General features: G+C 66.3%; 1 protein-coding gene across 1 annotated transcript in view; it reads right to left on the minus strand.

Moving 5' to 3' along the window:
- The window catches only part of CIC (capicua transcriptional repressor), a 38,895-nt gene extending 13,042 nt beyond the window's left edge, over positions 1 to 25,853 (minus strand). The window contains 20 exon segments of the mRNA XM_071800522.1: positions 3,463 to 3,614; positions 5,069 to 5,241; positions 5,326 to 5,651; positions 5,945 to 6,175; positions 6,645 to 6,855; positions 6,938 to 7,041; positions 7,132 to 7,521; positions 7,554 to 7,842; positions 8,379 to 8,464; positions 8,559 to 8,626; positions 8,628 to 8,776; positions 9,278 to 9,426; positions 10,989 to 11,145; positions 14,499 to 14,681; positions 15,756 to 15,879; positions 15,956 to 16,134; positions 16,687 to 16,778; positions 17,009 to 17,158; positions 21,855 to 23,914; positions 25,751 to 25,853. Coding sequence (XP_071656623.1) covers positions 3,463 to 3,614; positions 5,069 to 5,241; positions 5,326 to 5,651; positions 5,945 to 6,175; positions 6,645 to 6,855; positions 6,938 to 7,041; positions 7,132 to 7,521; positions 7,554 to 7,842; positions 8,379 to 8,464; positions 8,559 to 8,626; positions 8,628 to 8,776; positions 9,278 to 9,426; positions 10,989 to 11,145; positions 14,499 to 14,681; positions 15,756 to 15,879; positions 15,956 to 16,134; positions 16,687 to 16,778; positions 17,009 to 17,158; positions 21,855 to 23,914; positions 25,751 to 25,761 — 5,284 coding nt within the window. The 5' untranslated portion in view covers positions 25,762 to 25,853.
- Between the last annotated feature and the right edge of the window lie 653 nt (positions 25,854 to 26,506).

The raw sequence follows: 26,506 nt of genomic DNA on the forward strand, positions 1-26,506 counted from the left end.
CAAATCCCCCCAAAACGCCCCAAAATCACCCAAATTCCCCCCAAAACCCCCCAACCCCGACCCCCCCCGAACCCCCAAACCCCCCCCACACCCCAAATTGCCCCAAAACCGCCCAAATTTGCCCATTTTTGGCCAAATTCTTGCGCTTCTTGCAGTAGGAGCCCAGGATGGCACAAGGGGGAATCGACCCCCAAAACCCCCAAATTTGCCCCAAAACACCCCAAAATCACCCAAATTCCCCCCAAAACCCCCCAACCCCGACCCCCCCCGGCCCCCCCAACCCCCCCACACCCCAAATTGCCCCAAAACCGCCCAAATTTGCCCATTTTTGCCCAAATTCTTGCACCTTTTGCTGTAACCACCTGGGATACCGCAGGGAGGAATCGAACCCCAAACCCCCCAAATCCCCCCAAAACGCCCCAAAATCACCCAAATTCCCCCCAAAACCCCCCAACCCCGACCCCCCCCGAACCCCCCAACCCCCCCACACCCCAAATTACCCCAAAACCACCCAAATTTGCCCAAATCCTCACTCTTTTTGCCACAACCACCCAGGTTGGCGCGGGGAGGAATCGAACCCCCAAACCCCCCAAATCCCCCCAAAACGCCCCAAAATCGCCCAAATTCCCCCCAAAACCCCCAACCCCGACCCCCCCTGAACCCCCAACCCCCCCACACCCCAATTGCCCCAAAACCGCCCAAATTTGCCCATTTTTGCCCAAATCCTCACTCTTTTTGCCACAACCACCCAGGTTGGTGTGGGGAGGAATCAAACCCCCAAACTCCCCAAATCCCCCCCAAATCACCCAAATTCCCCCCAAAACCCCCAACCCCGACCCCCCCTGAACCCCCAACCCCCCCACACCCCAAATTACCCCAAAACCGCCCAAATTTGCCCATTATCAGCAAAACTTCTACACCTTTTGCTGCAACTTCCCAGGATGGCACAAGGGGGAATCGAACCCCAAACCCCCCAAATCCCCCCAAAACGCCCCAAAATCACCCAAATTCCCCCCAAAACCCCCCAACCCCGACCCCCCCCGAACCCCCCAACCCCCCCACACCCCAAATTACCCCAAAACCACCCAAATTTGCCCAAATCCTCACTCTTTTTGCCACAACCACCCAGGTTGGCGCGGGGAGGAATCGAACCCCCAAACCCCCCAAATCCCCCCAAAACGCCCCAAAATCGCCCAAATTCCCCCCAAAACCCCCAACCCCGACCCCCCCTGAACCCCCAACCCCCCCACACCCCAATTGCCCCAAAACCGCCCAAATTTGCCCATTTTTGCCCAAATCCTCACTCTTTTTGCCACAACCACCCAGGTTGGTGTGGGGAGGAATCAAACCCCCAAACTCCCCAAATCCCCCCCAAATCACCCAAATTCCCCCCAAAACCCCCAACCCCGACCCCCCCTGAACCCCCAACCCCCCCACACCCCAAATTACCCCAAAACCGCCCAAATTTGCCCATTATCAGCAAAACTTCTACACCTTTTGCTGCAACTTCCCAGGATGGCACAAGGGGGAATCGAACCCCAAACCCCCCAAATCCCCCCAAAACGCCCCAAAATCACCCAAATTCCCCCCAAAACCCCCCAACCCCGACCCCCCCCGAACCCCCCAACCCCCCCACACCCCAAATTGCCCCAAAACCGCCCAAATTTGCCCATTTTCCCCAAATTCTTGCACCTTCTGCTGTAACCACCTGGGATACCACAGGGAGGAATCGAACCCCAAACCCCCCCCAAATCCCCCCAAAACGCCCCAAAATCACCCAAATTCCCCCCAAAACCCCCAACCCCGACCCCCCCCGAACCCCCCAAACCCCCCCCACACCCCAAATTACCCCAAAACCGCCCAAATTTGCCCATTATCAGCAAAACTTCTACACCTTTTGCTGCAACTTCCCAGCATGGCACAAGGGGGAATCGAACCCCCAAACCCCCCAAATCCCCCCAAAACGCCCCAAAATCACCCAAATTCCCCCCAAAACCCCCCAACCCCGACCCCCCCTGACCCCCCCAACCCCCCCACACCCCAAATTGCCCCAAAACCGCCCAAATTTGCCCATTTTTGCCCAAATTCTTGCGCTTCTTGCAGTAGGAGCCCAGGATGGCGGAAGGGAGGAATCAAACCCCAAACCCCCCAAAATCCCCCCAAAACGCCCCAAAATCACCCAAATTCCCCCCAAAACCCCCAACCCCGACCCCCCCCGAACCCCCAACCCCCCCACACCCCAAATTGCCCCAAAACCACCCAAATTTGCCCAAATCCTCACTCTTTTTGCCACAACCGCCCAGGATGGCACAAGGGAGGAATCGACCCCCAAACCCCCCAAAATCCCCCCAAAACACCCCAAAATCACCCAAATTCCCCCCAAAACCCCCAACCCCGACCCCCCCCGAACCCCCAACCCCCCCACACCCCAAATTACCCCAAAACCGCCCAAATTTGCCCATTATCAGCAAAACTTTTGCACCTTTTTGCCACAACCACCCAGGTTGGCGTGGGGAGGAATCGAACCCCCAAACCCCCAAATCCCCCCAAAACGCCCCAAAATCACCCAAATTCCCCCCAAAACCCCCAACCCCGACCCCCCCCGACCCCCCCAACCCCCCCACACCCCAAATTACCCCAAAACCGCCCAAATTTGCCCATTATCAGCAAAACTTCTACACCTTTTGCTGCAACTTCCCAGGATGGCACAAGGGGGAATCGAACCCCCAAACCCCCCAAATCCCCCCAAAACGCCCCAAAATCACCCAAATTCCCCCCAAAACCCCCAACCCCGACCCCCCCTGAACCCCCAAACCCCCCCACACCCCAAATTGCCCCAAAACCACCCGAATTTGCCCATTTTTGCCCAAATCCTCACTCTTTTTGCCACAACCACCCAGGTTGGTGTGGGGAGGAATCAAACCCCCAAACTCCCCAAATCCCCCCAAAACCCCCCCAAATCACCCAAATTCCCCCCAAAACCCCCCAACCCCGACCCCCCCCGAACCCCCCAACCCCCCCACACCCCAAATTGCCCCAAAACCGCCCAAATTTGCCCATTTTCCCCAAATTCTTGCACCTTCTGCTGTAACCACCTGGGATACCACAGGGAGGAATCGAACCCCAAACCCCCCCCAAATCCCCCCAAAACGCCCCAAAATCACCCAAATTCCCCCCAAAACCCCCAACCCCGACCCCCCCCGAACCCCCCAACCCCCCCACACCCCGAATTACCCCAAAACCACCCAAATTTGCCCATTATCAGCAAAACTTCTGCACCTTTTTGCCACAACCGCCCAGGTTGGTGCAGGGAGGAATCGAACCCCCAAACCCCCAAATCCCCCCAAAACGCCCCAAAATCACCCAAATTCCCCCCAAAACCCCCCAACCCCGACCCCCCCCGCCCCCCCCGCCCCCCCCCCCCCCCGAATTGCCCCGAATGGTCCCAAACCGGGGCGGTACCGGCGGAATTCTTGCGCTTCTTGCGGTAGGAGCCCAGGATGGCGCGGGGGGACGTGGCCAGCGCCTGCAGCGTGGGGGAGGGGAGCAGCGCCTCGGGCCGGAACTCGGGCAGCTCCGCAAAGCGGCCCTCGAAGTCCACTTCTGACAGCACCCTGAGCGCCAAAACCGCCCCGAATTCACCCGAAACGGAGCCCACACGGAGCCCCAGCCGCCCCGCCAAGTTCAGCTCGGAAAGGACCCCAAAACGCCCCAAATTCACCCAAAATTGGCCTAAAATTGACCCAAAACTGAGCCCAAACGGAGCCCCAACCGCCCCGCCAAGTTCAGCTCGGAAAGGACCCCAAAATGCCCCAAATTCACCCAAAATTGGCCTAAAATTGACCCAAAATTGACTCAAAACTGAGCCCCAACTGCCCCTCCAAGTCCACTTCTGATAGCACCCGAAAACACCCAAAATCGCCCCAAACTGACCCAAAATTGACTCAAAACTGAGCCCAAAGTGCCCCTTGAAATTCAGCTCGGAAAGGACCCCAAAACGCCCCAAATTCACCCAAAATTGACCCAAAATTGACTCAAAACTGAGCCCAAAGTGCCCCTTGAAATTCAGCTCGGAAAGGACCCAAAAACGCCCCAAATTCACCCAAAATTGACCCAAAATTGACTCAAAACTGAGCCCAAAGTGCCCCTTGAAATTCAGCTCGGAAAGGACCCCAAAACGCCCCAAATTCACCCAAAATTGGCCTAAAATTGACCCAAAACTGAGCCCAAACGGAGCCCCAACCGCCCCGCGAAGTTCAGCTCGGAAAGGACCCCAAAATGCCCCAAATTCACCCAAAATTGGCCTAAAATTGACCCAAAATTGACTCAAAACTGAGCCCCAACTGCCCCTCCAAGTCCACTTCTGACAGCACCCGAAAACACCCAAAATCGCCCCAAACTGACCCAAAATTGACCCAAAATTGACTCAAAACTGAGCCCCAACCGCCCCTCCAAGTCCACTTCTGATAGCACCCGAAAACACCCAAAATCGCCCCAAATTGACCCAAAATTGACTCAAAACTGAGCCCAAAGTGCCCCTTGAAATTCAGCTTGGAAAGGACCCCAAAATGCCCCAAATTCACCCAAAATTGGCCTAAAATTGACCCAAAACTGAGCCCAAATGGAGCCCAAACTGAGCCCCAACTGCCCCTCCAAGTCCGCTTCTGATAGCACCCGAAAACACCCAAAATCGCCCCAAATTGACCCAAAATTGACTCAAAACTGAGCCCACAGTGCCCCTTGAAATTCAGCTCAGAAAGGACCCAAAAACGCCCCAAATTCACCCAAAATTGACCCAAAATCAGCCCCAAACTGAGCCCCAACTGCCCCTCCAAGTCCACTTCTGATAGCACCCGAAAACACCCAAAATCACCCCAAATTGACCCAAAACTGAGCCCCAACTGCCCCACCCCCTCCCCAATACCCCCATGGAAGAGACTGTAAAGCCTTCAAACCCCACCCCCTCTCTCCACAGGCCCCGCCCCCTCTCCCCAAGCCCCGCCCCTCCGCCCATGCCCCGCCCCCTGTCCCCATGCCCCGCCCCCTCCCCGGCCCCGCCCCCTCTCACTTGTCCACGGAGTCGAAGGTTTTCTTGAGGGGGGGCGGCCGCACCTTCTGCTTCTTCCCCTCGGGGGGGGGCGGGGCCGCGGGGGGCGGGGCCTGAGAGGGGGCGGGGCCCGGCGAGGAGGGGGCGGGGCCGGCGGGGGGGGGCGGCTCCGGGCGCCACTCGGGGAACTTGGCCTGGGGGCGGGGGGGGGGGGTGTTGATTAATGAAGGGTTTGATTAATGAAGAGGGGTTAATTAAAGGGGGGAGGGGCGACTCACCGGCTCGGCGGGGGCGGGGCTGGGCGGAGCCTCCTCGCTGTGGGGGGAGGGGGCGGCGGGGGGTGGGGGAGGGGCGGCGGGGGGGGCGTCCCAGCTGGCGGGAGGGGGAGGGGGGGAGGAGGAGGAGGAGGAAGAGGAGGGGGGAGCGGGGGGAGGGGCGTGGGGAGCGGGGGGAGGGGCGGGGTCCGGCGGGGGGCGGGGCGGCTCCGGGGGGGGGCGGGGCGGCCCCTCGTAGCAGCCAATGGGGATGGAGGCGACGGCGGCTTTGACCTTCTGGGGGGGCTTGGGGGAGGGGCGAGGGGGGCGGGGCGGGAACGCCAGGGGGGCTGCGGGGGGAGGGGCCACGTCAGGCCACGCCCCCCCGCCAATTTACATACAGAGCCACGCCCCCCGAACCACCCTTTGGACCCGTGGCCACGCCCACCTCCACAGACCCCCCGCTCATTTGGCCACGCCCCCATTTAGCCCCGCCCACTTATTGGCCCCACCCCCTCAACCCTAGAAGCCCCTCCCATTTTAGCCCCGCCCCCACCCACAACCCCGCCCCCTCCCATTGGCCACACCCCCACCCTGCCCCCACCCCCGTGGCCCTGCCCCCCGCCAGCCCCGCCCCCTTTACCTGGCGCCCCCTGGGGGGCGGGGCCGCCCTTGGGCAGGATGGGCGGGGCCGCGGGGGGGGCGGTGCCCGCCACGCTGTAAACCAATCCGGGGGCGGGGGCGGAGCCCGGGGGGGCGGAGCCGGAAGGGGCGGGGCCGGGGTAGATGGCGGCCAGGACGGGACCCCCGGAGGGGGGAGGGGGCAGCTGGGGGGGGGGCAGCGGGGGGGCGGGGGCCAGGAGCGGGCTCTGCCCTGGGGGGAGGGGCGGGGTCAGCACCCACGCCCCTCCCCCACCCCACTGGCCCCTCCCCCACCCCACTGGCCCCTCCCCCAGTCATGATTTAGGCCCCTCCCCCATTTACCTCATTATTCCCCCCTCTTTATTCCATCCCCTCCCCCACCCCCCTCTGCCCCTCCCCCACTTAACCCCGCCCCTCCCCATTGGCCCCTCCCCCCCATTGGCCCCTCCCCCACATCCTTTTACCCTTCCCCCACTCAACTCCACCCCTCCCCCTCCCCCATGGCCCCTCCCCCTCCCAATTGGCCCCTCCCCCTTGGCCCCTCCTCCTGCCCCTTGGCCCCTCCCCCAACCACCACTTACGCCCCTCCCCCCACTCACCTCATTATTTCCACCCCCCCCCCGTTATCCCCCGCCCCTCCCCCACCCCAACCCCCACCCCATCGCCCCTCCCCCACCCCCCTCCCCTCCCCTCCCCCTCACCGGGGAGCAGCGTGAACCCCACGAAGGCGGCGGTGGGTGGGGGAGGGGCGGCGGCGGCGGCGGCGCTGGGGGGAGGGGCGGCGGCGGCGGTGGGGGGAGGGGCGGGGTGCACGTAGGCGATGCGGGCGGGGGAGGGGAGCAGCACCTTGGGCGGCGGCCCCGCCCCTCCCCCCCCGGCCCCGCCCCCCCCCGCGGGGCTCAGCTGGATGATCTGGGGAGGGGGGAGGGGCGTTAGTGCGGGTGGGAGAGGGGGAGGGGCATGAGGGGGTGGGGCTGGGGGGAGGGGCACGTACCTTCCCGGTGGGCGGGGCCGCGGTGAAGGGCGGGCGGGCGGGGCCGGGGGGCGGGGCCACAGGAACCAGCACCTTCCCAGGGAGGAGGGGCGTGGGGGGAGGGGCTGGGGGGAGGGGAAGGGAGAGGGGGTCAGTGGGGGAGGGGCGGCCACACCCCCCTCCGAACCCTCCCCTCCCCCCTCCCCATCTCCTACCTTTGGGGGCGGAGCCGGCGGTTGCGGTGGGGGAGGGGCCCTTCGCGTTGGTGGGGGAGGGGAGGGCGAAGTGCAGGGTGGGGGCGGGGCCCGGGGGGGGAGGGGCGGGGCCGGGGGGGCCCCCTTTGCTGTGGGGGAGGGGTGGGGGGGGCAGGATGTACTGGACCTGGGCCAAGGGGGCCCCGCCCCCTCCCCCCCTCCCCCTCCCGCCTTGGCCGGGGGGGGCGGGGCCTGCAGGAGGCTGAGCGGGGGGAGGGGCCCGTTGGGCCCCGCCCCTCCCCCTCCCGCCGCGGGGGGTTGGGCCAGGAACTGCACGGGGGGGGGCAGGAGGGTCAGGGGGGGGCCCGGCCCCGCCCCTCCCCCCCACCCCCTGCCCCTCCCCCCCCGCCCGCCCCTCCCCCCAGCGCTAAGTTAGCGCCGGCCACGCCCCCCGCCCCTCCCCCCGCGGGGGCGGCTTGGTGGCTCCGCCCTCCCGGCGCGGGGGGGGGGAGGGGCCGGGCGGTTTGGGGGGGGAGGGGCGGAGCCACCCGCTGACCCCGCCCCTCCCCCACCCCCCGCCCCCAGCTCGGCCGCCCCTCCCCCCCCGGCGCTGTCCGCCCGTTTGCGGCGGGCGGGGGGAGGGGGGTGGGGGAGGGGCGGGGACAGCTCCGGGGGTGGGGGGCGGGGCGGGGGGGGAGGGGGCGCCGGCGGGAACAACTTCCGGGGGAAGGGCTGGGGGGGAGGGGCGGGGTCAGCGAGGCGGGGGGGGAGGGGCCACAGAGACCCCCATCCCCCCACCCCATAGAGACCCCTCCCCCCACACCCCTCCCCATCCCCCCCCAATGACCTCTGTCCCCTCCCCCACCCCCATAACCCTCTCCCCCCATTACTGACCCCCAATCCAACCCATGACCCCTCCCCCAATCTCTTGCCCCTCCCCCCACCCTCCCCATCCCACCCATGACCCCTCCCCCAATCTCTTACCCCTCCCCCCACCCCTCCCCCCATCCAATCCATGACCCCTCCCCCAATCTCTTGCCCCTCCCCCCACCCTCCCCATCCCACCCATGACCCCTCCCCCAATCTCTTACCCCTCCCCCCACCCCTCCCCCCATCCAATCCATGACCCCTCCCCCAATCTCTCGCCCCTCCCCCACCCCATAACCCCTCAGTGCCCCGACCCCTCCCCCATCCCACCCGTGACCCCTCCCCCCAATCTCTTGCCCCTCCCCCAGCTCCCATAACCCCGCCCCCCGCCCCTCCCCCACCTGCTCGTCCTCGCTGTCACTTTCGCTGACGCGCTCCCCGCACTTGAGGTCGATGTCCCCGGGGGGGGGAGGGGCGAACCCGTCATCTATGGGGGGGGGGAGGGGGGGGAGGGGCGGGTGAGCGACCCCAAGATTGGGGAAGGGGGGGGGGGGGTGGGGGGGAGGGGGCGGTGCCCTGACCGATGACGTCATCGTCGCCCTCCTCCTCGCAAATCACCATGCGCTCCTCGTCGCTCGTTAACTCCTCGCTGGCCCCGCCCCTCGGCGGGGGGAGGGGCGCGGCGGGGGGGGCGGGGCCGCCGCGGGGGGCGGGAGGGGGCGGGGCTGCAGCGGGGGGGGCGCAGGGACCCGCCCCTCCCCCCCCCAGCGCGGGAGGCGGCGAAGGGGGGGGAGCAGAGCTGGGGGGGGGGGGAAGGGCAGGGGGGCAAAGATCAAAGGGAGGGGCTGAGCCGCCCCTCAAGCCCCGCCCACCCTCCAACCCCGCCCATTCCGGCCACACCCACTCAGACCCCACCCATTTTAGCCCTGCCCACCCCATTGGTCCCACTCACCCGCGGCCCCACCCTCTTCACCCCACCCATTTTAGCCCCGCCCAGTCCAACTGCCCCACCCACCCGAGGCCCCACCCCCTGCACCCCACCCGTTTTATCCCCGCCCATCCCAGGCCCCACCCCCTGCACCCCTCCCCTTTCAGCCCCGCCCACCCCCACTGCCCCACCCACCTGAGGCCCCACCCCCTGCACCCCACCCATTTTAGCCCCGCCCACCCCAGGCCCCACCCTTTACAACCCACCCAGCTCCACCCCTTTCAGCCCCGCCCACCCCCATTGCCCCACCCACCCGAGGCCGCACCCCACCCAATTTAGCCCCGCCCACCCACCCCCCGAGGCCCCGCCCACCTGGCTGAGCTCGTGCAGGGCGTGGCCTCGAGGCTCCGCCCCCTCCACGCCGCTGTGGGAAAACGCCCGAGGGCGGGGCGTGGCCGCCCCTCCCCCACCCACCGGGGGAGCCCCCGAGGCCTCAGGAACCCCCGGGGGGGGGTCGGCACCTGGGGGGGAGGGGCCAGGGGTCAGTGGGGGGAGGGGTCGGTGGGGTGGGGGAGGGGTCAATGGGGGCGGGGGCAGTGGGGGGAGGGGTCGGTGGGGTGGGGGAGGGGTCAATGGGGGGCGGGGGCAGTGGGGGGAGGGGTCGGTGGGGTGGGGGAGGGGTCAATGGGGGGCGGGGGCAGTGGGGGGAGGGGTCAGTGGGGTGGGGGAGGGGTCAGTGGGGGGCGGGGGCAGTGGGGGGAGGGGTCAGTGGGGTGGGGGAGGGGTCAATGGGGGGCGGGGGCAGTGGGGGGAGGGGTCAGTGGGGTGGGGGAGGGGTCAATGGGGGGCGGGGCAGTGGGGGGAGGGGTCAATGGGGGGCGGGGCAGTGGGGGGAGGGGTCGGTGGGGTGGGGGAGGGGTCAATGGGGGGCGGGGGCAGTGGGGGGAGGGGTCGGTGGGGTGGGGGAGGGGTCAATGGGGGGCGGGGCAGTGGGGGGAGGGGTCGGTGGGGTGGGGGAGGGGTCAATGGGGGGCGGGGGCAGTGGGGGGAGGGGTCGGTGCGGTGGGGGAGGGGTCAGTGGGGGGGTGGTTTTGGGGTGAATTGGGGTGATTTTGGGGGTGTTTTCCAGGGGATTTGATTTGGGTGATTTTGGGGTGATTTGGGTGGTTTTGGGGGTAATTTGGGGCTTTCTGGTTGATTTTGGGCACAATTTGATGAATTTTGGGGATGATTTGGGTGTATTCGGTGCTTTTGGGGTGATTTGGGGTGTTTTTGGGGTGATTTGGGGTGGTTTTGGGTACATTTGGGGTGTTTTTGGGGTGATTTTGGGGGATTTGTGGTCATTTTTGGTGTTGTGGGGGTGATTTGGGGCGATTTTCGCTGTTTCTGGGGTGATTTGGGGTGGTTTTGGGGGTGATTTTTGCTGCTTTTGGGCTGATTTTCACTGTTTTTGGGGTGATTTGGGGCGATTTTTGCTGTTTCTGGGGTGATTTTGGGTGTTTGTGGGGTGATTTTTGCTACTTTTGGGCTGATTTTCGCTGTTTCTGGGGTGATCTTGGGTTGGTTTGGGCTGATTTCTGGTGGTTTTGGGGTGATTTTTGCTGTTTCTGGGTTGATTTTGGGTGATATCGGGTGTTTTTGGGGTGATTTTGGGTGTTTCTGGGGTGATTTTGGGTGTATTTGGGGTGATTTTGGGTGTTTCTGGGCTGATTTTGGGTGTATTTGGGGTGATTTTTGCCGTATTTGGGGTGATTTTGGGTGTTTCTGGGGTGATTTTGCCGTATTTGGGGTGATCTTGGGTGTTTCTGGGGTGATTTTGGGTGTATTTGGGGTGATTTTTGCAGTTTTTGGGGTGATTTTGGGTGTATTTGGGGTGATTTTGGGTGCATTTGTGGTGATTCTGGGTGTTTCCGGGGTGATTTTTGCAGTTTTTGGGGCGATTTTGGGTGTTTCTGGGGCGATTTTGGGTGTTTCTGGGGTGATTTTGGGTGTTTCTGGGGTGATTTTGGGTGTTTCTGGGGTGATTTTGGGTGTTTCTGGGGTGATTTTGGGTGTTTCCGGGGTGATTTTGGGGGTCCCTTACCGGCGGGGGGGTGCTGGGGGCCGCTCTCTGATTGGCTCCTCTCGCGGGGCTCCTTGCCCCCCCCCGGGCCCCGGGTCCCCCCCTCCGAGGTCGATTTCTTGCGGTCCTTGTTGCACCATTTCCAGTCGGGGTGCGCCTTGAAGTGGGCCTCCTTCACCTGGGGGGGGACCCCAAAAATGACCCCCCCTGAGCCTCCTTCACCTGGGGGGGGACCCCAAAAATGACCCCCCCTGAGCCTCCTTCACCTGGGGGGGGGGACACCCCAAAATGACCCCCCCGACCCCCCCTGAGCCTCCTTCACCTGGGGGGGGGACACCCCAAAATGACCCCCCCGACCCCCCCTGAGCCTCCTTCACCTGGGGGGGGGACACCCCAAAATGACCCCCCTGAGCCTCCTTCACCTGGGGGGGGGACACCCCAAAAATGACCCCCAAAATGACCCCCCCTGAGCCTCCTTCACCTGGGGGGGGGAGACCCCAAAATGACCCCCCCGACCCCCCCTGAGCCTCCTTCACCTGGGGGGGGACCCCAAAATGACCCCCCCTGAGCCTCCTTCACCTGGGGGGGGACGACCCAAAAATGACCCCCAAAATGACCCCCCCTGAGCCTCCTTCACCTGGGGGGGGGACCCCGAAATGACCCCCCCGACCCCCCAAAATGACCCCCCCTGAGCCTCCTTCACCTGGGGGGGGGGGACCCCAAATATGACCCCCCCGACCCCCCCTGAGCCTCCTTCACCTGGGGGGGGGGACCCCAAAATGACCCCCCCGACCCCCCAAAATGACCCCCCCTGAGCCTCTTTCACCTGGGGGGGGACCCCGAAATGACCCCCCTGAGCCTCCTTCACCTGGGGGGGGGACACCCCAAAATGACCCCCCCGACCCCCCCTGAGCCTCCTTCACCTGGGGGGGGGACACCCCAAAAATGACCCCCCCTGAGCCTCCTTCACCTGGGGGGGGGGACACCCCGAAAATGACCCCCCCGACCCCCCCTGAGCCTCCTTCACCTGGGGGGGGGGGACCCAAAAATGACCCCCAAAATGACCCCCCCTGAGCCTCCTTCACCTGGGGGGGGACCCCGAAATGACCCCCAAAATGACCCCCCCTGAGCCTCCTTCACCTGGGGGGGGGGGGACACCCCGAAAATGACCCCCCCGACCCCCCCTGAGCCTCCTTCACCTGGGGGGGGGGGACCCAAAAATGACCCCCAAAATGACCCCCCCTGAGCCTCCTTCACCTGGGGGGGGGACCCCGAAATGACCCCCCCGACCCCCCAAAATGACCCCCCCTGAGCCTCCTTCACCTGGGGGGGGACCCCAAAATGACCCCCCCGACCCCCAAAATGACCCCCCCTGAGCCTCCTTCACCTGGGGGGGGGGGACCCCGAAATGACCCCCCCGACCCCCCAAAATGACCCCCAAACACTGACCCCCCCTGAGCCTCCTTCACCTGGGGGGGGGACCCCGAAATGACCCCCCCTGGGCCTCTTTCACCTGGGGGGGGACCCCAAAATGACCCCCCCGAGCCTCCTTCACCTTGGGGGGGGACCCAAAATGACCCCCCCTGAGCCTCCTTCACCTGGGGGGGACCCCAAAATGACCCCCCCGACCCCCCAAAACTGACCCCCTGGACCCCCAAAACTGACCCCCCCGAGCCTCTTTCACCTGGGGGGACCCTGAAAATGACCCCCAGGACCCCCAAAAATGACCCCCAAATACTGACCCCCCCGAGCCTCCTTGACCTGGGGGGGACCCCAAAAATGACCCCCGGGACCCCCAAATCCCTCCCAAAGGCCCCTAAGGAGCCTCCAAGCCCCCTCAAGAGGCCCCACCTGGCCCCTTCTCCTGCCCCCTGGGAGCCCCCAAATCCCCTCAAATCCCCCCTAAACCCCCCAAGTCTCTCTCAGGACCCCCCCATGGACCCCGGGGACCCCCCCCGGACCCCCACACCCCCGTGTTGGGGTACCTGGAAGGCCAGGTCGTGGTGCTGCTGCTTCTCATGACCCCCAAATCCCCCCTAAACCCCCCAATATCCCCCCAAGACCCCCCCATGGACCTCAGGGAGCCCCCCAGGGACCCCCAAGCCCACCCAGGACTCCCCCAGACTCACCTGAACCCCCAAATCCCCCTCAAAAGCCTCCAAATGTGCCTCAAGAGACCCCACTTGGCCCCTTCCCCTGCCCCCTGGGAGCCCCCAAATCCCCTCAAATCCCCCCTAAACCCCCCAAATCTCTGTGGGGACCCCCCCGGACCCCCACACCCCCGCGCAGGGGTACCTGGAAGGCCAGGTCGTGGTGCTGCTGCTTCTCATGACCCCCAAATCCCCCCTAAACCCCCCAATATCCCCCCAAGACCCCCCCATGGACCTCAGGGACGCCCCCAGGGACCCCCAAGCCCACCCAGGACTCCCCCAGACTCACCTGAACCCCCAAATCCCTCCCAAAGGCCCCTAAGGAGCCTCCAAGCCCCCTCAAGAGGCCCCACCTGGCCCCTTCCCCAGCCCCCTGGGAGCCCCCAAATCCCCCCTAAACCCCCCAAATCCCCCAAATCCCCCCTAAACCCCCCAATATCCCCCCAAGACCCCCCCAGGGACCTCAGGGAGCCCCCCAGGGACCCCCAAACCCACCCAGGACTCCCCCAGATTCACCTGAACCCCCAAATCCCCCCCAAATCCCCCTCAAGAGGCCCCACTTGGCCCCTTCCCCAGCCCCCTGGGAGCCCCTAAATCCCCTCAAATCCCCTCTAAACCCCCCAAATCTCTCTCAGGACCCCCCCATGGACCTCAGGGACCCCCCCAGGGACCCCCAAGCCCACCCAGGACTCCCCCAGACTCACCTGAACCCCCAAATCCCCCTCAAAAGCCTCCAAATGTGCCTCAAGAGACCCCACTTGGCCCCTTCCCCTGCCCCCTGGGAGCCCCCAAATCCCCTCAAATCCCCCCTAAACCCCCCAAATCTCTGTGGGGCCCCCCCCCGGACCCCCACACCCCCGCGCAGGGGTACCTGGAAGGCCAGGTCGTGGTGCTGCTGCTTCTCATGACCCCCAAATCCCCCCTAAACCCCCCAATATCCCCCCAAGACCCCCCCAGGGACCTCAGGGACGCCCCCAGGGACCCCCAAGCCCACCCAGGACTCCCCCAGACTCACCTGAATCCCCAAATCCCCCCTAAAGGCCCCTAAGGAGCCTCCTAGGGCCCCTCAAGAGGCCCCACTTGGCCCCTTCCCCAGCCCCCTGGGAGCCCCCAAATCCCCCCTAAACCCCCCAATATCCCCCCAAGACCCCCCCATGGACCTCAGGGACCCCCCCAGGGACCCCCAAGCCCACCCAGGACTCCCCCAGACTCACCTGAACCCCCAAATCCCCCTCAAAAGCCTCCAAACGTGCCTCAAGAGCCCCCACCTGGCCCCTTCCCCAGCCCCCTGGGAGCCCCCAAATCCCCTCAAATCCCCCCTAAACCCCCCAAATCTCCGTGGGGACCCCCCCCGGACCCCCACACCCGCACGCCGGGGTACCTGGAAGGCCAGGTCGTGGTACTGCTGCTTCTCGCGCGCCCCCAGCGCGTACCACCACTCGCCCAGGATCTTGCTGACGGTGCGGTTGTCCTGGTTGGGGTGGCGCTGGTGAACCAGCGCCCGGTGCCGCTTGCTGAAGATCATGAAGGCGTTCATGGGCCGCCGGATGTGCTCCTTGTCCCGCTGCGGGGGGCGGGGACAGTCAGACACGCCCACGGGGGGCGGGGACAACGGGGGATACGCCCACAAGGGGGTGGGGTCACACCCATGGGGGTGGGGACAAGGGGACCCCCCATAGGTGGCAATAGGAACAGCCCCAGGGCAATGCAAGGAATGCACGGGGGAGGAGTCAGGGGTAGCCACGCCCACTAGGAGGTGGAGCCTAAGTGGGACACACCCATGGGGGGTGGGGATATGGGGGGTGGGGATATGGGGGGGTTCACCCATGGGGATGGGGGCAAGGGACCCCCCATAGGTGGCAATAGGAACAGCCCCAGGTCAATGCAAGGACGGGGGGGGAGGAGCCAGGGGTAGCCACGCCCAGAAGGGGGTGTGGTCAGAAGGGGGACACGCCCACAAGGGGGTGGGGTCACACCCACGGGGGGTGGGGACAAGGGACCCCCCCATAGGTGGCAATAGGAACAGCCCCCAGAGCAATGCAAGGAATGTGGGGGGAGGAACCAGGGGTAGCCACGCCCAGAAGGGGGTGTGGTCAGAAGGGGGACACGCCCACAAGGGGGTGGGGTCACACCCATGGGGGTGGGGACAAGGGGACCCCCCATAGGTGGCAATAGGAACAGCCCCAGGTCAATGCAAGTAATGTGGGGGGAGGAGCCAGGGGTAGCCACGCCCAGAACAGGGTGTGGTCAGAAGGGGACACGCCCACAAAGGGGTGGGGTCTCAGGGGTCATGCCCATGGGGGTGGGTACAATGAACCAATGGGGTACTGGGGGCGGGGTGAGCAATGGACACGCCCCCAAAGGGCTGGACACAGGGGGCGGGGCCAAGGGGCAGCCCCTCCTTTGGGCGCTAAGACACTTGGACCAATAGGAGTGTTGGGGGTGGGACCAGGTACAGCCACGCCCACAGGGGGGCGTGGCAAACCATTGACACACACCCAAGGGGGTGGGATGAGGGGGCGGGGCCAAAGGGTGGCCCCTTATTTGGGCACAAAAAGACTTGGACCAATAGGAGTGGGGGGGGGGGGGGGCGGGGCTGAGGGTGACCCCGCCCCCCCCCGCGGGAGGCCACGCCCACCTTCCCGGGGCTCCGCCCCTCCTTGTCTCCATCCTTGGGGAGGGCGCTGAGCGACTGCGTGCGGCGTTTCCCCCCCGGGCCGCCAGGGGGCAGCGGCAGCTCCGGCGCCACGATGGACAGGAACCTGCAGGGGGCGGTAGAGCCGGACCCCAAATCCGCCGGAAATGGCCCCAAAAACGGGGTGGGGGGGCGGGACTTACGCGTCATCGTGGTCGCTCTCGGTCTCGCTGTCGGGGCGGGGGTTGGGCGGCTCCTCCTCGGGGGGGTTGGGGGGCGCGGCGGGGGGGGGGGCTGGGCGGGCGGGTGGCTCCGCCGCAGCGGCCGGGTTCCGGACCCCCCCCCGGCAGCTCCGGCGCCACCGCCGCAGATTCGGGGGGTTCTGGAGGGGGAGGGGAGGGGGAGAGGAAGCTCCGCCCACTGCGGGAGGACCCGCCCAGGGGAGGGAGCAATGGGGGTGGGAGGGACCAAGGTGAGGGGGCGGGACCAAAGGGGGTGGGGGCAGAAGGGAAGGGGCGGGGCCAAAGGAGAAGGTGTGGGCACACGAGGAAAGGGAGGGGCCAAAGGGGGTGGGGCTAATGGGGGTGGGAGGGACCAAGGTGAGGGGGCGGGACCAAAGTGGGTGGGGCAGAAGGGAAGGGGCGGGGCCAAAGAAGAAGGGGCGGAGCCAAAAGGAGGTGGGGACACAGAGAAGGGGCGAGGCCAAAGGGGAAGGGGGTGGAGCCATGGGAGGGAGCAATGAGGGTGGCGCTAAGGGGGGTGGGAGGGCTCAAGGTGAGGGGGTGGGACCAAAGGAGGTGGGGCCAGAAGGGAAGGGGCGGGGCCAAAGGAAAAGGGGTGGGACCAAAGGGGGTGAACCAAAGGATAAAAGGTGGGGCCAAAAAGGGGGTGGGGATATAGGGAAGGGGCGGGGCAAAGGGGAAGGGGGTGGTACCAGGAAAAATGGGCGGGGCCAGGAGGGGGTGGGTGTAGGGGGTCCAAGGGGGGCGGGTCTAAGGTAAAGGGTGGGGCCAAGAGAGGGCGGGTCTAAAGGGAAGGGGCGGGGCCAACAGAGGGCGGGTCTAAGGGAGTCCAAGGGGGGCGGGTCAAGGAGAAGGGGTGGGGCCAAGAGGGGGTGGGTCTAAGGTGGTGCAAGGGGGGGCGGGTCCGAAGAGAAGGGGCGGGGCCAACAGAGGGCGGGTCTAAGGGGGTCCAAGGGGGGCGGGTCTAAGAGGGGGCGGCTCTAAGGTGAAGGGGCGGGCCCGAGGGGGCGTTACCTTTGCTGTGATTGGCCGGCGGGGGGTGAGTGACGGGCTGCAGGGGCTGCGGGGGCTGGGGGGGCGGGTCGGGCTGCCCGGGCGCCAGGAAGGGGACCAGGGAGTGCCAGGGGAACACGGGCACCGAGCGCGGCTCCACGTTGGTCCACACTGCGCGATACAGCGCGATATATCGCGATATAGCATGATACAGCGCGATATATCGCGATATAGCACGATAGACCGCGATATAGCGCGATATAGTGCGATATAGCACGATATATCGTGACACAGTGCGGTATATCGCGACCTATCGCCACCTATCGCCGCGTATCATCGCCACACATCGCGACATGTCACGACATATCGCGACAAACGGCGACGTAGCGCAACCTCCCACCGCCACATCTCGCGCTATATCGCGCCGTATCGCCACCCAGCATCAACACGTCACAATGTATCGCGATATGTCACGACATGTCACGCTATATCGCGATGAATGGTGACGTAGCGCAAGCTACCATTGCCACGTATCGCGATATATCGCCACCTATTGCCCCATACCGTCGCCACACATCACGACATATCATGACATATCGTGACATGTCGTGACATATCGCGACGAATCGCAACCTACCATTGCCGCATACCGCGATATATCGCGACGTATCGCCACCTAGCATCGCGGCGCATCGTGACGTATCGCGACATGTCATGATATATCGCGATGCATGGTGATGTATAGCAACCTCCCATTGCCACGTATCGCGATATATCGCGACGTATCGCCACCTATCATCACCACGCATCACAACATATCACGACATATCGCGACATGTCAGGATATATCGCGACGAATGGCGACGTACCGCAACCTCCCATTGCCACATATCGCGATATATCGCCACCTATTGCCCCATACCACCGCCGCACATCCCGGCGTAGCGCGGCATGTCGCGATATATCGCGACGAATGATGACGTATAGCAACTTAGCGTCACCGCACATCACCACGTATCGCGACATATCGGGACATGTCACGATATATCGCGACGAACTGTGACGTATAGCAACTCAGCATCGCCACATCTCGCGATATATCGCGACGTATCGCCCCCCAGCATCGCCACGCGTCACAACGTATCACGATCTATCGCGACATGTCGCGATCTATCGCGACGAATGGTGACGTAGAGCAACCTAGCATCGCCACATATCGCGATATATCGTGACATATCGCGATATATGGATGCAGCCCAAGCCCCCCCGTGATGTCACTGTGTGTCCCATGGGGGTTGGGCGGCCCGAGGGTCGCGATATGTCACGATATATAGGGATACGTCGCGATATATAGGGATACGTCACGATATATAGGGATACGTCGCGATATAGAGAAGTATGTCGCGATATATAGGGACGGACGGAACATATCACGACATGGGGGTGGATATGGGGCCCGCAATGGGGTAAAAGCCCCATGTCACGATATGTGGGACATGGGACACCCCCAAAAACCCCAAATCCCCCCAAATCCGCCCAGAAAGCCCCAAATTCCAGCCCAAGTTGGCTCGCAAAGCTCCAATTTCCCCAAATCCCCCCAAATTCAGCCCCCAAATCCCCTCAAAACGCCCCCAAATCTCTTCAAAATGCCCCAAATCACCCCAAAATGCCCCAATTTCCCCCCAAATCGCCCCAAAATGCTCATAAATCACCCCAAAAAGCCCCAATTTCCCCCCACATCGCCCCAAAATGCTCATAAATCACCCCAAAAAGCCCCAATTTCATCCCAAATCGCCCCAAAATGCTCATAAATCACCCCAAAAAGCCCCAATTTCATCACAATTCACCCCAAAAGCCCCAATTCCCTCATAAATCACCCCAAAAAGCCCCAATTTCCCCCCAAATCCCCCCAAAAAGCTCCAAAATGCTCATAAATCACCCCAAAAGGCCCAATTTCACCATAAATCACCCCAAAAAGCCCCAATTTCCCCCCAAATCCCCCCAAAAAGCTCCAAAATGCTCATAAATCACCCCAAAAGGCCCAATTTCACCATAAATCACCCCAAAAAGCCCCAATTTCCCCCCAAAAGTGCCAATTTCAGCATAAATCACCCCAAAAGCCCCGATTTGCTCATAAATCACCCCCAAAAGCCCCAATTTCACCCCAAATCACCCCAAAATGCTCATAAATCACCTAAAAAGCCCCAATTTCCTCATAAATCACCCCAAAAGCCCCAATTCCCTCATAAATCACCCCAAAATGCTCATAAATCACCCCAAAAGCCCCAATTTCCCCCCAAATCTCCCCCTACCCCCCAAATCCCCTCAGAAACCCCAAAAACTCCTCACAAAACCCCAAAATCTCCACATAAACCCCAAAATCTCCTCATAAACCCCAAAATCTCCTCATAAACCCCAAAATCTCCTCACAAATCCCCAAAATCTCCTCACAAACCCCAAAATCTCCACATAAAACCCCAAAATCTCCTCACAAATCCCCAAAATCTCCTCATAGACCCCAAAATCTCCACACAAACCCCAAAATCTCCTCACAAACCCCAAAATCTCCTCATAAAGCCCCAAAATCTCCTCACAAACCCCAAAATCCCCTCACAAACCCCCAAATCTCCTCATAAACCCCAAAATCTCCACATAAAGCCCCAAAATCTCCTCACAAACCCCAAAATCTCCTCACAAATCCCCAAAATCTCCTCACAAACCCCAAAATCTCCTCACAAACCCCAAAATCTCCTCACAAACCCCAAAATCTCCTCACAAACCCCAAAATCTCCTCACAAACCCCAAAATCCCCTCACAAACCCCCAAATCTCCTCATAAACCCCAAAATCTCCTCACAAACCCCAAAATCCCCTCACAAACCCCAAAATCCCCTCACAAACCCCCAAAATCTCCTCATAAAGCCCCAAATCTCCTCACAAACCCCGGCATCTCCTCCCAAGACCCAGAATCCCCTCACAAACCGCCCCAATATCACCACAAAACACCCGAATCTCCACATAAAACACCCGAATCTCCCCATAAATCCCCCGAATCTCCTCATAAACCACCTGAATCTCCTCATAAAGGACCCATTTCCCCGCAGAGCCCCGCGCCCCCCGCCGCCCGGACTGACCGAACATGCCGAGGCCTCTGCGCGGCGCGGCGGGGGGGAGGGCGGTGGAGGACATGGCGGGGCCGCCCCGGCCCCAGCGCTGCCCGGGGCCCGAACGGGAACGGGGGATCCGGGACCCGAACGGGGACCGGGGGAGGGATCCGGGACCCGAACCGCGAGCCCCGGGGGTTCCGGGGCCTCCGCCCGCGCCCGCGCGCGCACCAACACCGCCCCCCCCGCCTCCCGCGCCCCGCCTAAGCCACGCCCCCCTCCCCGAGCAAACCCCGCCCCGCGCACGCGCCGCCGGAGCCGCGGCGCCATTGGACGGAGCCGCCCGCTCGTATGGAAATGAGGGCGGGGTTCCGACCAATCGCAGCGCGGGGGTTGAATGCTAATGAGGGAGAGGGATCCGGCCAATCGCAGCGCGGCGGAGGCGCCTGAAGCCACGCCCACTGGCTAAACCGCGCCCCCGCTCGCTAAAGGCACGCCCCCCGCCGCGCCGCCGGAGCCGCGGCGCCATTGGACGGAGCCGCCCGCTCGTATGGAAATGAGGGTGGGGTTCCGACCAATCGCAGCGCGGGGGTTGAATGCTAATGAGAGACAAGGGTCCGGCCAATCGCAGCGCGGCGGAGGCGCCTGAAGCCACGCCCACTGGCTAAACAGCGCTCTCGCCCGCTAAAGCCACGCCCACTCGCTAAGCCACGCCCTCCGCCGGAGCCGCGGCGCCATTGGACGGAGCCGCCCGCTCATATGGAAATAAGGCTGGGGTTCCAACCAATCGTAGCGCGGGGGGGGTCCGGCCAATCGCCGCGCGGTGGAGGCGCCTGAGCGCCCCGCGATGGGCCACGCCCAAGAGATAAGCCACGCCCACTGGCTAAACCGCGCCCACCCCCGCTCGCTAAAGCCACGCCCACTGGCTAAACCGCGACCCCGTTCGCTAAAGCCACGCCCACTCGCTAAGCCACGCCCCCCCCGGAGCCGCGGCGCCATTGGATGGCACCACGCGCTCATATGGAAATGAGGGTGGGGTCCGACCAATCGTAGCACGGGGGGGGGGCCGGCCAATCGCCGCGCGGTGGAGGTGCCTGAGCGCCCCGCAATGGGCCACGTCACGAAATAAGCCACGCCCACGCGCGGTAAGCCACGCCCACTCGCTAAGCCACGCCCCCGCCGCGCGGCCGGCAGTCGTGACGTCGTTTCTGACGTCATGATGACGCAAAAAACCCGCGACCGAGCCCTGGCGCCGCTCTGGCGTCACCGCCCAGGACTCAAAAAGCCCGCCAAAGGGCTCTTACTCGGCTGTGACGTCACTGTGACGTCACCATGACGCGACGAGCGGCCTGACGTGGCTGTGATGTCATTGTGACATCACCACGGCGCAGCTCTGACGCCACCGTGACATCATAACCCCGCAATACGCCGTAGCTCTGACGTCATCACCCCGCGCGCCGTGACGTCATCATGACATCACCGTCACCCCCCTGACCTCGCCGTGACCTCACAAGGCCCCTCCCCCCATGGGACACACCCCATTGGTCCCACCCACCCTGGCCCCTCCCCCCACCGCCAAACCCCCTCTCCCATCCCTATGACCCCGCCCCCCTTGATCCCGCCCCCTTGTCCCCTCCCGCACCCCTTGGCTCCTCCTCCCACCGTTAACCCCACTGACCCCTCCCCCACCCCTATCACAACTCCCCCTTTGCCCCCCCAATCAGCCCCTCCCCCGCCCCCCCGCCCCCTAGGCCCCGCCCCTACCTGTCCCGGGCCTCCCCATGACGATCTCCTTGCGGGGGGGGGCGGGGGGGCCCCCGAACTCTCCGGGCGGGACCAGGAGGGGCAGGAGGGCGGCGGGGGAGGGGTGGAAGGCGGGGGGGTGGGGCGGCAGCGGGGGGCGGGGCTGCGGCGCCCGCTCGGGATTGGCGGGCGGGGCGGCGGGGGGCGGGGCCAGCGGGGGGCGGGGCGACGGGCGGAGCCGCGTGGGGACGGGGGCGGCCAGGGGGTGCGGGGGGAGGGGCCTGGGGGGCGGGGCGGGGCCGAGGGGGCGTGGCCGGGGGGCGGGGTCGGGGATGTCGGGGTTGCGCACGATGACGGGGGAGCCGCGGGGGATGGGCGGCACGCGCCGCGCCCCCGGCCCGGGGTCAGAGGTCAAACCCGCGGGCGAGCGGGGGGGGTAGAGGGGGGAGAGGGCGCGGAACCCCCCCCCGCCCCCCGCCGCCCCTCCCCCCTCCTCTTGGGGGGAGGGGTCAGCTTTGCGCTTCCCGGGGCTGAGCGGCACCGTGAAGCTTTGGAAAGGGGGCGGGACCCCCGAGGGGGGGCGTGGCCTGGAGGGTGGCGGGGGGGGCGGCGGGGGGGGCGGGCTCAGCCCCTCCCCTCCCCCTCCCCCGCCCATACGGGCGGTCCCGGCGCTCAGGTGGCGCCCCCTGGCGCGGGGGGAGGGGGAGACCGGGCTGAAGCTGGCGGGGCGGAACCCGAAGAGGGGGGAGGGGCTGGGGGAGGGGGCGGGGGAGAAAGGCGATTGGGTGGAGGCGGGGGAGAAGCTGGGGGTGCCGGAGCGCGACCCCCCCCCGCCCAGCGACACCAGCATCACGGCGGCCTCGCACTCGTCGAACTCGAAACGCGAGAGGTCCTGGGGGGTCGGGGGGTGCCCCCCGTCCCGCGAGGCCTCGTCCCACTCGTAGTCGTGGGGGGGAGGGGCGGGGGGCGGGGGGAGCTTGTCGGCCCCGCCCCCCCCGGCGCCCTCCAGCTCCTTGGTGCGCAGGGAGAGGTGGCGCGAGCAGAACCCGCGGCGCTGGGACTCCTTGGTGCAGCCGTCGCGGGAGCACAGGCGCCGCCATTGCTTCCCGTTGAACTTCTTGCGGATGCCGTTGGGGGTGCAAACCACGTCCCCCTTCTTGTATTTGGGGTGGGGGGCGGAGCCGGCGGCGGCGGGGGCGGAGCCGGCGGCGGGAGAGGCCGCGATTGGCCGCGGGCGGGCGGGGAAGGCGTCGGCGTCGCGCGGTTGGTCGTGGAGCGGCTCGGGGTCGGGGGGCTCGTCGGCGGTGACGTCGTCGGGGCGTGGCGGGCGGGCGGGGCGCAGGAGGCGGAGCGCGGCGCGCGGCACCCAGAGGGGCGTGGCCGGCGCGGGGGGCGTGGCCAAGCGCACCCGGAAGGAGGGGGGATGGGCGCTGACCTCCGTCACCGTCCCCGGGCGGTAAACGGGCTCCGCCCCCTCCAGCCGCGCGCACACCGCCGACCCCACCCCCACGGCGCCGGGGGGGGGCGTGACGTCATCGATGAGCGCCGGCATGGCGGCGGCGGCGGTGTCGGCGTCCTCTTCCGGCCCCTCCCCCACCTCCACGAAGGTGATTGGCCGCTCGCCGGCCAATTGGACGCCGAGCTCGCGCCCGCCGCGCCGCAGTTGCCGGGCGGCCGCCGGGCGGAAGACGCCGTCGCGGAGCAGCAGGAGGCGCCGCGCGCGCCAGCGGGCCATGGCGTCGCAGGGGGCGGGGCTTGCGGAGGGGGGAGGGGCTTCCGCGGGCGTGGCCGCCGAGGCTCCGCCCCCCTCGTCGTCGGCCGAGTGCTCGCTGGCCGTGTCGGTGCTGGAGCAGCCGCTGGAGTCGCCGGCGGCCGCCGCCGCGCGTTTCTTGCGGGGGGGCCGCGACTTGAAGGTGGCGGTTTTGCGGCTGGGGGGGGGAGGGGGGGATGGGGGCGGGGAGGGGGGGTTGTCGGCCCCTCCCCCTTCCCCGCCCCCCGGGCCTCGTTTGCGGGGGGGAGGGGCGGGGGGAGGGGCGGAGGCGGAGCCGCCGCTGCCGGGTTTGCGCGCCGGTTTCATCGTCCTAAGGGGAGGGGGGGGAAGGGGAGAAAAGGGGGAGGGGTTAAAGGGGGCGGGGAGTGTGAGGCCACGCCCCCACCATGAGCCTCGCAACCATTGGGTGACACCCCCAAAATCTTTGGGATTTGGCCATGGGGGGGGGAAGGGAAAAGTGGGAGGGGAGGGGAGGGGAGGGGAGGGGAGGGGAGGGGAGGGGAGGGGAGGGGAGGGGAGGGGAGGGGAGGGGAGGGAAGGGGAGGGGAGGGGAGGGGAGGGGAGGGGAGGGGAGGGGAGGGGAGGGGAGGGGAAGGGAGGGGAGGGGAGGGGAGGGGAGGGAGGGGAGGGGAGGGGAGGGGAGGGGAAGGGAGGGGAAGGGAAGGGAGGGGACGGGAGGGGAGGGGAGGGGAGGGGAGGGAAGGGAAGGGAGGGGAGGGGAGGGGAAGGGAGGGGAAGGAAGGGGAAGGGAGGGGAGGGGAGAGGAGGGGAGGGAAAAGAGGGATGGGAGGGGAGGGGAGGGGAGGGGAGGGGAGGGGAGGGGAGGGAAGAGAGGGGAGGGGAGCGGAGGGGATGGGAGGGGAGGGGAGGGAGGGGAGGGGAGGGGAGGGGAAGGGAGGGGAAGGGAAGGGAGGGGATGGGAGGGGAGGGGAGGGGAGGGGAGGGAAGGGAAAGGGGGAGGGGAGGGGAGGGGACGGGAGGGGAGGGGAGGGGAGGGAAGGGAGGGGAGGGGAGGGGACGGGAGGGGAGGGGAGGGGAGGGGACGGGAGGGGAGGGGAGGGGAGGGGAGGGAAGGGAGGGGAGGGGAAGGGAGGGGAGGGGACTGACCCCTCCCCCCCACTGGGAGATGGGGGTGATGGGGGGGGGGGGGGTGACACCCCCAAAATTGGGTCCCTGGGGGGGAGAGAAAGTGAAGGGCGGGGAGGGGGGGTCAAAGGGGGTGGGGACAGCGAGGCCACGCCCCCATTGGGTTGACAAATGGGGGGTGACACCCCCAAAATTGGGTCTTTGGGGGGGGGAGGGGCGGCAGTTGGGGACCCCAATTTGTTGGGAGGTGGGGACACTTTGGGGGGGGGGGGGGTGACAGTGTGGGGGGGGGAGGGGTGACACTTGGGGGGGGTCACATGACCCCCTACCCCAATTATAAGGGGGGTCACCCCAAGTCGCCCCCATAAGGGGGGGGGGGAGGGGCCCTTTAAGCAGCCGCCCCGCCCCCCCCGGGGGGTGACACGGCCCCCCCGCCCCCCCCCACCCCCCGGGGTCTCTCGGCCCCTCCCCCCCCGCCCCGTTTGGCGCCTTTTCCCCCCCTCCCCCCCCCCCCCCCCGGTACCTTCGGCGCCGCCGCCCGGAGGCCCCAACCCCGACAAAATGGTGAATGAACCCGGAGCGGCCGGCGCCGCCCAATCAGCGCCCACAACCGCGTGACGGGCGCCTCCCCGCGTCCAATCACGGGCCGCGCCCGCCCCCCCTCCTCCCCGCCCCGCGCCCGGACAGTGGCCAATGGCGGCGCGCGGCGGGCGGGGCGGGACGTACAGTAGCCAATGGCAGCGCGCGGGGGGCGGGGCCGAGCGGACTTGTTTACCTGGCGGCGCCGGGAGCGGAAGTTTTCCCCCCACCCCAACCCGGCGCGCGGGGGATGCTGGGAGTTGTAGTTTGATTGACGTAGGGGGGGTTCCGCGGCCTCCAGCTCCCGGCGTCCCCCGCGACGCGCAGCGCCCCCTGGGAACGGGGAGGACTCCACTTCCCGGCGTTCCCCGCGGCGCCTCCCCCCCCCCGCTAAACCCGTGGGGGAGGAAAAGAGGGGGTAAAGTGGGGGGGACGCGGCTCGCGGAGGGGGGGAGGGGCGTGCTGGGAGCGCGGGTCGCACCTCATTAGCATCTCATTAGCATATTGATGAGCTCACCCGCTCCCGGCGCCGTCCCGGGCCGTCCGGGCCCCTCGCGCTTCCCCTCAGCAACAGCCGGAGCCGCCGCCGGCGCCCGACCAATCAGCGGCCGCGCCGGCGCCCAGGACACGCCCCCCCCGCCCCCCACGTGGGGCCGGCGGGGGCGGGGCCGCGCGCGGCCAATGGGCGGGCGGGGCGGCCGAGGGATGAGGTCACCGCCGCGCGCGGGGATTGGGCGGGGGGGTTCAGCCAATCGCGGCGCGAAGTAGGGGGGGGGGGGGGGTGGGAAGGGGGGAAGGGGGGGGGGCGTGTGTGACACGCTGGAGCCGCCTGGCCACGCCCCCTGCGGTGGCCACGCCCCCACGCTCGGCCACGCCCCCGCGCCGCTGCAACGCGGCGCCTCGGCCACGCCCCCCGCGCCTTTTGCCACGCCCTCTTCTCTTGGCCACGCCCCCCCGGGGCAGCGCATGCGCGTCCCCGCATTGGTGCCTCAGTTTCCCACATTTTGGGGGGGGGGGGGCGGCGGCCCCTCCCCCGCTTTGCGGGGGGTGCAGGGCTGGGGGGGAGGGGGAGGGGCCGCTAATGCATCTCCCGCATCATTAACGAGGAAGCTGAATAATTAACGAGGCTCTTAACGAGGCGCCAGCGCGGGGGGAGGGGCAGACACAACCCCCCCCCCCCCCCCCCGCTGTTGCATCAGCCGCGTGGGGGGGGGGGGGGAGCGGGACCAAACCCCCC

Source organism: Patagioenas fasciata, chromosome 31 (assembly GCF_037038585.1).
Source record: "Patagioenas fasciata isolate bPatFas1 chromosome 31, bPatFas1.hap1, whole genome shotgun sequence".
Classification (NCBI taxonomy): domain Eukaryota; kingdom Metazoa; phylum Chordata; class Aves; order Columbiformes; family Columbidae; genus Patagioenas; species Patagioenas fasciata.